The sequence below is a fragment of the Eleutherodactylus coqui genome, chromosome 1 (genome assembly GCF_035609145.1).
Source record: "Eleutherodactylus coqui strain aEleCoq1 chromosome 1, aEleCoq1.hap1, whole genome shotgun sequence".
NCBI classification, from domain to species: Eukaryota; Metazoa; Chordata; class Amphibia; order Anura; family Eleutherodactylidae; genus Eleutherodactylus; species Eleutherodactylus coqui.
In genome coordinates this window covers 161,209,532-161,223,257 of record NC_089837.1, presented here as the reverse complement: position 1 = coordinate 161,223,257, position 13,726 = coordinate 161,209,532, and the positions used below count along the sequence as shown (strand labels likewise).

Genomic DNA, 13,726 nt, shown 5'->3' with positions numbered 1-13,726 from the left:
ATGCATATATACATATATATATATATATATATATACGCATATATGCATATATATATATGTATATATGCATATATTTATATATGCACACACATATATATATATGCATATATTTATATATGCACACACATATATGCTTTTTTATATATATACAGTTTTATTTACATATATATATTTATATAAATAAAATATATATATGCTTATATGCAGAAGCTTGCATTTCCATTGGCTAATAGAAATATATTCTGCCTGACAACAGTGTCAGGGATACATTTCTATTGGCCGAGAGGCAGCAGAAGCTTGCATTTCCATTGGCTAATAGAAATGTATTCTGCCTGACAACAGTGTCAGGGATACATTTCTATTGGCAGAGAGTGTGCAAGTGTAAAGTGCTCCCAGGCGAGCGCGCCGCAGACTCGCGCATGCGCAGTCGTGTGCCGCTGTCTCGCGCGTGCGCAGTCGTGCCGTTGTCTCGCGCGGCTACCTTCATTCCGCGCTTCCTCACAAGACAATGTACGCACACGTCACTAGTGACGTATGCGTACATTGACCTGAAGGAAGCGGAAGGTAGGCAGTGTACGCTTTTTGACCGGATGGAAGAAAATCGGGTGCTGGAGGTCACGTGACCGAATTGACAAGCGGCTCCAGGAGAAGATTTGGGATAAGAAGAAGAGGTAAGCAGGCTGCCTGGGGAGCAATAGGTAAGTATAAAATTTTTTGTTTTTAATGACAGAACCCCTTTAATGTTTAATTTTGGGAAATAGCTTAATTTTTACCGGAATTTAAAAAGCCATCTGCACATTTTCTGTTGGGTCACTGAATGCTAGAAATGTGGTTGTTTCAGTTTACTGTACATTTACCCTTTAGATCAAAGGGTAAATGTACAGTACTGTACAGCACAACCACATGCAGCCATGCAATATGTACAGCCCACAACCAACTGGACAGAGAAATGCTTATCTGCCTGTAGCTTCTCACATGTAGGTTTGATGTTAGAGAGAAGAACAGTATGCGATTGCTCTCAGTAAGAGAAATCAAGTAATCTTCTAGATATGATAACTTTAAATGGCTAACAAAAATACATGATGTTATTGCGAGCTTTTGGACCTCTCAGGATCCTTCATCAGGCATAATGAAACAAATCTGGATGGGGCATATATATACAAATGTACACATATGAAAAGGCATAGACATAGCGAGATTAATTTGCACTTAAAACAATATCATACAAGATGAGCAGAAAAGTAAATAATTAGTCCACTGGAAAGGAATGTGACAGTTTTATGATCTCTAAATTGGTGTTAGGGGGTCACAGGCCTGTGTGTTATCTATCCTTCAGACCTGCAAATAATGAAGATGGAACAATACCTCTGCAGCGCCACCTATTTGGATGGCAGCATTCCTTCAAATCAATGTATGACTTTTTAACAGTCTGTAAGACAATGATTGGGAATAGTACCCCTTCTGGGTGCTCTCCTTGGGGAGAGACGATGCCAGCTCTCCACCTACTCAGCCCCAGGTGCCTCCACACACTCCCTGGGTGCTCTCCTTAAGGACACCCCTCTTGACCACCTTCAGACCTTTCATATTCTTCACTGATGCAAGAACCCTGCTCCGAGGTTCATTCCATTCTTGAGCGTATCAAAAATGGCTATAAATTTATACTCAAATTCTTCTGTGATGCTGCACCTTGAAGTTGTCCTTTAGAAGAACAATGGCACACAGTGTCAGAGCAATGACAGGAAATTACCAATGGAACACTGTACAGTCTCCTCTGGGTCCCCCATATAGCAGGGGAAAAGGGACCCTTGACCCCTTTTGAGCACTTCTGAAAGGAGTATTTGAGTTAGAGGTGACTGTTTATACATTGAGCTCCCTCCATTGTAGTTGATAGAATTTGTGAAATGTTAAGCGATTGCCACAATACTGATGATCTACAATGCAGAGAAATAGTTGCATGCATAGTCTTCTCCGCTCTGGATTGCCAACTGTGGGAGAAGGTGATCCCCATTCTCACAAAAGAGAGAAGTCCTGGAAATGAACCCTGCACTTGTAAGGCATTTATGGCATGTACTTTTGATATGCCAAAATGTCTCAAATGTGAATGTTTCAATATGACACTGTGTCCCTCAGACTTGAAAAGGTTGTGCACCCCTACATTACAAGATTGTCAACTTAATCTACTGAGTTACAAAACTGGTAATAGCAATAATGTATCTAATGTATCTATTTTTCTGGACTGGCAATGTGCAGATAATCAACTCTAAAGTGCCATATATGTTTTACTAACACTGTTGCATCTCAAATCAAGAGATCAATAGGGTCACAGTGCTCATACACAGTGTGTGTGTGTATATATATATATATATATATATATATATTTCATACTAGAAGATGTTATAATTTAGCATAATAAGTGAATGAGCTGGTGAGAATCGTGCAGTTCTCATTCACTGATTGTTCAATGTTTCACATTCCTATGTGATACACTGAATGATCCGCGTTTAAACTTCCCAACGAGTGAACGAGCCAGTGATGATTTTTATGCCGGCTGAAACTGAATGATGAGCAAGAACCTCACATTTCTCATTCGTCATCCAGTCATTGGCTATGTTGAGTTTGAACGATTTTCTGCATGATAATCAGTCTAAATGCAGTGTAACTATTTGTGGTGGCTTGACTACTGTGACCCCCATTTATCGCTAGAATTAAAATGCCACATTGCTAGTAAAGCATACAGGGCATTTTAGATTTCATTATCTGCTCATTGTCACTCCAGAATAACCACTATGGTTATCTTAAAATAGTCCAAATTACTTGAATTGAGCTTTGGTTCATATCTCAGCATATCACTTGGTGAGGTGCTGGACTTTGAAGACAAAATAGTGAAACTTACTTATAATTTTGGGAGACACCCTTTCAGCTAACCATGGACTCAAAGTCCTAATGTCCAAGTAAGGGGTGACAAAGCTCAATTCATGTTGGTTGAATAACCTATTCCCTATTTGACAAAAACCTATCTATGGCCTAGTGGCCTAAATGAGAAAACCCATTTTTTTGCGGTAGCATTTCTATTCTATCTGGGTATTTACCAAATTTACTCACTTCATATTCTTTATCCATTATTTCTGGCTTGAGCAGGAAATCAGGATACCCAATCATCACCATCATATGCTTCAGCTGAAAGATGAAATGATAGCTATTACCTATACTAGTATATTGTTAGACTACTTTCGCACTGCAGTATTTTGATGAGTATTTGTAAGTGAGTGTATCTAAAGCAAGGCAAAGGTGCAAATGTTTCTTCCATTATATTTTTCTTGGTATTTTCCTCTCCTGGTTTGGCCTAATAACACCGATGTGAAATACTGACCATAATACTGCTGTGTGAAAGTAGTCAAGGTATAGAAGAGCAATTTGTGCCTTATTGCACTACTGCATCATTCAATACTACATTATATAGCTTGTTTCCTGTGCTTTTTCATTCTACCTTAGTCCTTGCAGCTTCTTTGGTCTCCTTGTCCATCCAGTCTAACTCATCCAGCCTGTTGTCGAGAATATATTTAATGTCCTCAACAAGTTGTTGTACCTGCATGAACAAAGTAAAATGATCATAACAGAACCGTGCAAGACCTTAGCCTACAATTCAAGACAAGAATTGCTATTGGACGATTGTTTCATATTTCCTACTGTTGAGCTATATGAAATACCTACTCATGTGATTTACAACGGGGAATTAGATATTAGGTTACCCCTATTCATGGGAATAAGGTATTAATGTGAAGGACAAGTTTGATACAGAGGATGGACTGAGGCATTAAAGTTTAACTCAATGACAGAACTCCCTTGAACTACAGTAACAGAACTCATAGCTCCACACTACCATTTATTTTACTACTTATCTACAGTTCATCCTTTTTGTCAAACATGTCTTCCAAACTGATCCCAGACTGGCAGACATTTCATAACTTTTTCTGCCCTATTCTCTCCCAGGCCTCCATCTGTATTACTGTTTAGAACGACAGTGAGATCTAGTAGAAAACTAGACTTTTATCAGATCAAGAGCCCAAGGTGTCACTTGATTGATAGGTAGATGTAAATAGGAGGAAATCTTTGGTTGCAGAAGGGGATATCATGGAGGACAATTACTGAACTCATGGTACATGATGTATTGTATTGTTTTGTCACTGAATTTAGGCTTTAGATTAATGGCAAATCCCTTTGTTTGGAGATCATTATGCACTCATATACCAATCATATGGGGAGGTAGATGTCAAATGGCCTCCAAGAACCCCCCAATATCCCTACATTCCATATCGAACAAACATAGCTCCTAAAATAGTTCTCTATCAGAATATAAGTAACAAAGACCCAATGATTTGAACCCTATTAGTTAACTATTTCACTGGGATCCAAACATCAGTGTGTCATCCCTATGAATTAGATGTAATTTTTCCATTGCATCCATTGGTTTTGTACCCAAAATCTCAGTCTTCATCAATAAAATATATACCACATCTCATAATCAAGTAACCCCAAAGACATATTTTAAGAACCCCATATATTTTTTGTTCTTATTTGGGCAAACCTTAGAACCCATTTTATTACCTTGACTTTGCTGGATGATGAAAAATACTCTTCTACAAACAGGGCTCCCAGTGCCATCCCAAAATGCTTATTGGCCTGTGTAAGACAGACTTTTCCCAACTCCAGCTGTTTCTCTGAGCCCTCCATCTCCTTAGATAACTCATGAAGCGCATCTCGGAAGGGAGTGGAAAGATGTTCACTCAAGACTACTACAAGTCGCCATAGCATGTAGTTGTGCAGGACACTGAAAGAAACATGTAACATGATGTAATCTGACTTTATTTGTACTGTATTAGAGAGTACAACTTTAGTAAAGCCATAATTGCTACATCAGGTAGCAGTAGAGAACATTATGGGTACCTTCTAGACTACAAGACTACAAAGAAAACTGAAGGTAAAATTTAACACAATTTTCTGGAGTAATATTACAGATTTTGGTCAAATGCTCATTGCAGTTTGGATTTATTTTGCAGACCCCCTTGGAGCTAGCCATTTAGCAAATGTAATCCACAAAGTGTTTAGAACATCCTTAATCCTAGTAATTGAAATGATGCGTGAGTAATCTCCAGATTCTTAATGAGCTCATACTCCAAGACTTGTTTGAGTGCTTTGTTTGTCATGTTACAAACAGAATTCTGTACTTGAAAGGTGGAAAGAAGGAAGGTCACCGCACAGAACAGGAACATTTTCATAAGAAAAACTCCAGCCAGCCAGCACTTCCTTAAAATGAAACTTGTATTATTTCATTTATTTGTAGAAGACATTGTACTATACAAAGAACTGTTATCAAAAGATTCCTTATACATTATTCCATGGCTGAACATCATACACAAGCTATTGTTTCATTTCCAGTTCTGCAGGAATATGCAATAGAGCTACTCTATACATAAAGTAATGTCATTGTTTTATGCTGCATTCCAAATCCAGGACTTGAATTGAGTATGGGCACATTGTGGAGCTCGTCTGTTCAAACAATTACTATGAAACACAAAACATTGACATTCAGAACACACCAAGCTCTCACTAGATCAATGGCCATTAGCTTAATGTTCCAACCATAGAGTCCAGCCTGGAAGAGGCTGTGGCATGTCAGCTATGAGTCAGCCCAGGGCTGTGTATGACATTAAAAGGAAGGAAGAAGATACAGAGAGGAATAATGATTGAGATGATGGCTGGAAAGAGAAAGAAAAAATACAGGTCATCAGTAGATGGTGGATGCAGAATGAATAGATGGGGATACAGAGGGAAAAAGACAAGCATACGTAAATGACAAAGGTGAAAAAACATAAAAGGCTAGGTGATTGAAGCATAAGAAAAAAGAAAACAAGAACAACAAATGAGAATCCAAAGTTCAGAGACTCTGTTTAGTTTTTAAGGACAAAATGTCTAATTCGCAGACATGATAAGACAAGGCCCTGAGTCTTACTCTGAGTGAAAACTCAAAATTAAGTTTTTGTACTTACTTAGCCCCTTCTGTCAACCCCAATATATCAGCTGTCCTGCTGCCTTTGACTATTAAGAGACCTTGTCATGAGCAATCTGTGCATTTGCTTCCTCTGCTAGCCAGCAAAGGAACCCAGAGATAAAGTTTGTTGGATGACCATATATTCAGGTCCTCATATCATTCACTAAAGGATCCTACAAATCTCAGCAGCACACAATCCAAATAAGTAAGACTTTGTAGTTTGATAAGAGGATTGCCACTCATCAAGAACCATTGCTGTGGTTTATAGTAAATTATATCAAATTAAAATAATATTAAAAGTGCAGATATGATGTTTTCTCAAAGACAAAATAGAAGATAGTAGGAAGAAGGATTTGAGTGGATTTTCTAAGATACATAGCTTTCACCTCTGTCCAAGCAATAGCATGGTCCTACTCAATCATACTTCATTATAGGAGGCAGTTAGCTAACAAGACAATGTATTTAATCTTGTGACATACAGTGATGTTTCATAGAACACGGCTCCATTTTGATCTATCAAGAATGCAACTGTCATGATCATCTTTCTGTGTTATGATTACTCTATTACCTCTGCCTTTTTTGGACATTATACCCACTGGCATATCATTAGGAAGTGCAGAGGTAGAAGTCAAAGTAGGTCTTGGTGAATAAGGGAGCCCAAAGTCCCCTGTACTATATAACAAGAAAGCAGTATTGTAAATAGTACATGGTTGGAGGGGTCCTTATTACAAAATTTGTTAACCCTTTCAAATACAATTTGTATCCTGGTTTTCCTAGGGGGCTTAATCTTTTTCTGCCGTTATACAACGGCGCTATATGCTGGCTAAAGCCAGTACTGCATGAGGTGACACGTTGGATAGGCTCCGACAGCAGAGAGGCTGGCAATCTACAGTAAGAGAACCCCGATGAGCGTCTTCCTACATCGGAGCTGTACAGCCTTAAATCGTAATGTCTTCAGAGGTCAGACAGTGGATTGGAAAGGGTTAATAGTCTCCGAAGCTGAGCCTTCTTACTTTTCATCTCTCATCTCTATTTACTTACACATGCTACAATGACCTACAGCCATCATCCTTACTCCCATGTCAGGACTTCTCCTGCTCTGCACCCATCTTATGATTCTTTGCCTCTGAGAATTCAACTCAATTATAACATTCTTCGCTTTAAATGTGTTTTCTGGTTGTAAACTATTGATAGCCTAACCTTAAGATAGGTCATCAATAGTAGATTGCCTGGGGTCCATCACCCAGGATCCCTGCTGATCAGCTGTTCACACTCATGTACTGAACTGAATTTTGCAGAAAGCAGACAGCTCCGTTCTTGTGCATGCCAAGTTCCCATTGAAATGAATGGGAATTTTGCCTTCAATACCAAGCCTGGCCACTGCAGTGGGAACGGAGCTTTCTGTTTCCTGCAGAAATAAGTTCATGAGTACACTGGCCTGGAAAACAGCTGATCTATGTAGGTCCCTGGCAGCGGACCCCCACCACTGTACTACTGATAACTTATCATGAGGATAGGCCATCAATAATTTACAACCAACAAGCCCCTTTAAGGTAGAGTGAGACTAGACAAGTTGTTTTATTATAGCAATTTTTTGTAGTGAGCTTTCCATATAGTAACCGCTTCTTCCTGTGTATCTATAATTGCCTTCACAATTTCAGAAAGCCGTTAAATATTTTTATAGCATAACATAAATTACATTGATATTACTGTATATTGGAAGATCTAACTAAAAAAGCCAAAAAACATGTTTACATCGAATAAGAGAAAAACAGCTGTCTATGGATAGAAATTATGTCTTTCACTCGTTGCTTGCATCTTTGCTCCTATGACTGTGTATAAATCAGTGTGCATCTCCACACATAGGTAAGCCAGAAGGAACAAATATGCTGCTATGCTATCCTTTTTAGCTCCAGATTTAATCTTGTATTATTTAGTTGTTTTTGTCAAAGCTCGCACTGAGAATTTTTATTACCAAGCCATGTAAAGTGCTGCAAGCCAAATGACAGCAAATAAAAATACAATAGTAATTAAATAAAGGTAAATACTACACTGTGTTGCCCAGAATCTTAAGGGCTTATTTTAAGTATAGGGCCTATGGCCATTGCTATTAATTTATGCAGCCAGTGTGTGTGTGTGTGTGTGTGTATATATATATATATATATATATATATATATATGTATATATATATATATATATATATATATATATATATATATACATACACATACATGAACACCATATGGCACAATAACAAGTGAAAAGCATTTATATAGTGGTGATTATTGTTGAGTGAACCGAACCAGGAAAAAAACGGCTTCTGGTCAAACTTTGCTAAAAGTTCGGTTCTGCACAAACCTGAGCTTTTAGCAAAGCGTTGTACTTGTTTGATTCGCTGAACACTAGACCCGAACACTTTCTATGCACTGTTATGGTTCTTAGACATTGTTATCCACCATTTTTGGTGGTTTTGGTGAACTTCCAGTTTAGTTCCAAGTAAGACCAAGCTGAACTCTTTGCAAATGTTTTGGTGAACTCGCCAAACTGAACTTCCCAAAGTTTGCTAATCACTACTGGCGATATACTGTAACCTGCAGTGGCTTATAATCATGAAGCAGTAAAAATGCTAAATAACAAATGATGGATTCCAATAAACATCAACAAATATTTAGAAACTAATTAACCTATCAGTATGTTTTTGAAGTATATGAGGATATCCACATAAACATGGGAAGAACAGAAAGTCAATGCAGATGCGACCCAGGGGCTACACAGGACCTACTACGCCATTCTGTGTGGCCCCAACCATCTGGATGCAGAAATGCTTAGCTATGTTTGGCTGCTCATATGTAGTTTCCATGTCAGAGAGAAGAAGAGTGGCACACAGTTTAGGAACTGGGAATTACCAGTAGTACTCTGTGTAACCATCTCTGCATTCCCCAAATGTCAGAAGGTCCATGTAGTCCGCTGATCCTAGTTTGGGACTGTAGAAAGGAGTATATGAGTCACAGGTAACTATGCATGTATGCAGCTCTCTCTCTTGTAGTTTATGGGAGTTGTGAAATGTTAGGTTGTTACCACAACATCCATAAACTACAGTGGAGAGAGCTGCATGAATGCATGTTTTCCTCATCTCTGGAGTGCTGCCTGGGGCTCCCATTTTTTGATAGGTGGGGAACAAACATGTCTTAGACATTTATGACCTTTACTTTTAGGACGCCTACCCACTGGCGATTTTTTTTCCTGCGATGTTTTGCGTTTTTTCTCAAGAGCAATTAGTATAGAATGTGTTCTTGTCCATTTGGGTTTTTTTTCCGTTTCGTGGGGTTTTTTCACATAGGAACTGGGTCAGTTGCATATGTCTCCTTATTTTTCTCTTAATGCACCCATGATTGTCAATGGAGGGCTGCAAAAAACGCCACGAAAAACGCGCGAAAACGCCGCGCTTTTCACACGTGACAATCGGCAACGCAAGTGGGTAGGCGCCCTAAATATGCCATAAATGTCTCAGCTGGTAATACCACTTTAAGTTGTATTGCGGCCCTTGGGAGTGGTTCAGTATGAGAGTTTGGCCCTTTGAGCAGAAAAGGTTGGGCATCCTTGTCCTAGGTATTCCAATTAAAACCTTTTACATTATCAATGATGTAAAATTTTCAATTTACTTTCAACTTTGGATCCTGCATATTTTGAGGATTGTGGCATTTCACCCTACTAATTATTTTTTGATTCCTGCAGATCATGCAGCACAGGTAAGATTTTTCTCCATCTGAAAATCAGATGAAGGCTTACACTTGGACCTCAAAAGGCCCGTACTGAATAAAACATAGAGCATCACAGAAGTCTATGGTTAGCTAAATTCAGTTTAGTAGACTCTTGTGGGGTAAATGAAAACGCATAGCTCACCAATAAATACCAGCATTTGGAAGGTGATGGCGTGAAATCTAATCATTTTGACTGTGGAGCTCATTTTTGAGTATACTTCACAGTGAAGCGTTGGATGAAATAATGAACTATGAGTTTTCTGAATGACTGTAATGTTTTGCTGTTTATGTTGTCCATGACCTCACCAGAAATAAATACCTAACTTACATTACATCAACAAACTTTGTTACTTATTTGTGTAAGCCATGCGTTTACTGCAGCACTCATAAACCTTTTACCGACTGTTATTGTTAAATTGTTCCAGCCAATAATGGGGAGTTGCTGCCATGCTTTCATTGCTAACACTTTTGTTACATAAAGACACATCAGCACTTGAGTTAAAAAAAAAAAAGGACATGAAGAATAGTGAATGGCATGGATTCTTACCTTGTTGGTGTACTGCGTATCATATCCGATACCTTTTGCATGTAATCTGTGGCCAACACAACAACTTCTTCATCTTCAGAAAAGTTTTCATGAAATATTCTGTCTAAGAGGCGTTTCCATTTTATCTAAAGTAAACAATAAAATAAGAGACAATCGAATAAAATATAATTGTAAGGCTGAATGCACATGGGTGGAAATTCCACGGTGAGATTTTGCGCAGAATTTCTACCGTTATACGCTGCCATAGGATTGCATTAGTTTATGCAATCCTATGCAGACAGCCGCAATTTGACTGCGCAAAAACTTGTGTGGTAACGAAAGTCACGGCATGTCCTATTTCAGTGTGAGCTTTACGGAGGCTTGCACTGCTGCGTCATCACTGAGGCACCAGCTCTGCACTGCGCATGTGCAGCTGTGCGCCAGCTGGCACATTGCACAGAGAGAAGATACCAGACGGGTAAGCGAGAGGTCACGGGTCGCATTCCACTGCAAGAATCTCGCAGTCATAATCCAACCCGGCCGTCTGCATTCCCCCTAAGTGGTACATATAGTCATTCTTAAATACCACAAAACCTAATCTAACAAATGTTGAATGATTACAGGGTAGTAACAATAAAGATTAGAGAATGTAATACTATTAACCATTGATTTAATCCAATTTTACTTGACCGATACTAATCACAAGAGTGCAGAAATCGTTATCAACCAATCAGCATGCATCCTTACAAGCTAATATTCCTTTTACATCTAACGAGGATCTCAGGATTCTCGTTTGCCTGAGTAAATCAGCTGGTAACGTCATCACCAGCTAGTTCGTGCACGGGAAGCCTGTTTGGACAGGCAAATCATTGTTGGGAATTGTGAACTTCTCGTTTCACATTCCTATGTAAATAAGGGAGATGAAACAATACCTCCACAGCGCCACCTATTGGAAGGCAGCAATACCTAAAGTCAATGTTAGTCTCCTTATACAAGCCTTGCAACAATGTCCAGGAATTGAAAGCAAAGTCAGAGCCCATGCACAGACAGCTGTTTCAGGGTTTTTGCCCTTCATCAGTGTGCAGTAGGATTCTGACTTTGCTATACACAGGCCTGGGATATGGGGCAATGTCTATGTGAAACACTGAACGATCAGTATTTAAAGGTAACAAGAAGCCAACGAGCCGGCTTACACTGAACAGCGAACGAGAAGCACACGTTCCTCGTTTATCATCCAGTTGTAAGCTGAAGGATTACTGTTCTGTCTAAACACATCTTTAGTCCAAAAGGATGCTCTATAGAGATGAGCGAATATACTCGTTTCGAGTAATTACTCGATCGAGCACCGCGATTTTCGAGTACTTCCATACTCGGGTGAAAAGATTCGGGGGGCGCCGGGGGGCGGGGGGCAGGCGTGGCAGAGCGGGGGGTAGCATCGGGGAACAGGGGGGAGCCCTCTCTCTCTCCCTCTCCCCCCCACTCCCTGCTGCAACCCCCCACGACGCCCCCCGAATCTTTTCGCCTGAGTACGGAAGTACTCGAAAATCGCGGTGCTCGAATGAAAAAGGGGCGTGGCCGAGTAGGTTCGCTCATCTCTAATGCTCTACATTTCTAGTCATTTTTAAATGAATTGACAGATCTATGGGCCCCCTCATAGCTTCACTGCTGGCTAGTTTCTGCCTAGACTGATTTTGTTCTTTTTACAACAAGCTTTGTATGTAAGCTATTCACGGAAAATGGAAAATGTTATTTGTCATTACACAATATATTCTTAACAATGGCTTTAAATTATCTTCAATAGTACATTTTAGAATACAATTCTTTAGAATTGCTAGATTCCATAACATTGACAGGAAGCTGCAAAGCATTGTCCTGTTAAACTAGTGAATTGTTCAATTTTGAAATATCTTTTTGTAAAAGGTTGTGGCAGCTGTAGATCAAGAAAACTAAAGGAAAGCCAAGTTATTTATATATAATAGAGTGGAATAAATCGTTAGGCTGCTTCAGGAAAAGTGAGAACTGATATACTTGAAGGCTCTTTCGTTTTACTGTCAAATTGTATTTACTATCTAGTTAGATATTCATATATATAAAATCTATTAAGCTGCACTCATACTATCATCTGAGAGGTCCACTCTCCCATTTGGAAAGGAAATGGAAACAATACTAAATGCTGGGTAAATTTTTTAAATTAGGTAAATCAGTGAAATTGAGCTACTGGGTTCATTGGACCATGTAGAACTATTAATCTGGACCATCAAATACAAGTTTCCAAGGATCTCTGTACATTATAACTCCATAATGCCACAGGAAATAACAAAATGCCTGCAGGTTACTGAAAATGAAAAAAGCACATATAAAATGGAAGGAATTAAACTAAGTGGCAGCACATGTGAGAAAGACTTGGGTTCACTAATAGTTCACAGACTGAACATGAGTCAACAGTGTGTTGCAGCAACGCAAAAGGTAAAAAAAAAATTCTGGGATTTATTAAGAGAAGCAAGATGGTGAGCGGTCTGCAAATCATATCCTATGAGGAACGGTTAAAAAATCTGGGAATGTGTAGCTTGCAAAAAGGAAGTCTGAGAGGAGACTTAGTAGCTGTCTACAAATATCTGAAGGGCTGCCACAGTGCAGAGGGATCAGCCCTATTCTCATTTGCACAAGGAAAAACTAGAAACAGTGGGATTAAACTGAAAGGGAGAAGACAGATTAGATATTAGAAAAAACTTTTTAACAGTAAGGCTAACTTCATACAGGTGAGTTTGATATCATGTTCGTCAATATGCAATTTCCTCATGGATGCAGGACGTTTTTATGTCAAAACCGCCACGCATCACTTTGGGGAAGTACTGATCCTCAGGTGCGTCTAACAATTGCGGTGGAGGATCACAGAGTTTCTCCCATTGTTTTCAATGGGGAAACATCGCACCGCGTGCACCTAGCACATGGTGCAACGCTTCTGCTGGCCCCATTGAAAACAGTGGGAGACGTGATGCGAGAGCACGTCCAAGGATAGGATGTTCCACAATTTGTTTCCTGCATCGCGGTGCAATGTAATGCAGGAAAACACTGCTCATGTGTATGACCCTATTCAAAAGAATGGCGTTCATATTCATGCAAGATTTGTTTGTCTCGCAAAGCACAAATCCCACGGGATTTTCTTGGCATGAGGGTGATCAATAAGTGGAACAAGTTGCCACGGGAGGTGGTGAATTCTCATTCAATGGAAGTCTTCAAACAGGCTGGACAGACATCTGTCTACGATGATTTAGTGAATCCTGCATTGAGCAGAGCATTTGACAAGATGGCCCTGTAGCCCCCTTCCAACTTTACGATTTAACAATTCTATGATTCTACTGTGACATCACTCAGTGATCTGCAACGAT

General features: G+C 39.4%; 1 protein-coding gene across 2 annotated transcripts in view; it reads right to left on the bottom strand.

Moving 5' to 3' along the window:
• The window catches only part of ECEL1 (endothelin converting enzyme like 1), a 69,523-nt gene that overhangs the window by 18,938 nt on the left and 36,859 nt on the right, over positions 1–13,726 (bottom strand). For both annotated transcript variants that reach the window (XM_066590207.1, XM_066590214.1), the window contains exons 5-8: positions 10,359–10,483; positions 4,606–4,828; positions 3,488–3,586; positions 3,103–3,177 (exon numbers count right to left, since the gene is read on the bottom strand). In XM_066590207.1, the coding sequence (XP_066446304.1) occupies positions 3,103–3,177; positions 3,488–3,586; positions 4,606–4,828; positions 10,359–10,483 (522 nt within the window). The remainder of the gene's footprint in view (positions 1–3,102; positions 3,178–3,487; positions 3,587–4,605; positions 4,829–10,358; positions 10,484–13,726) is intronic.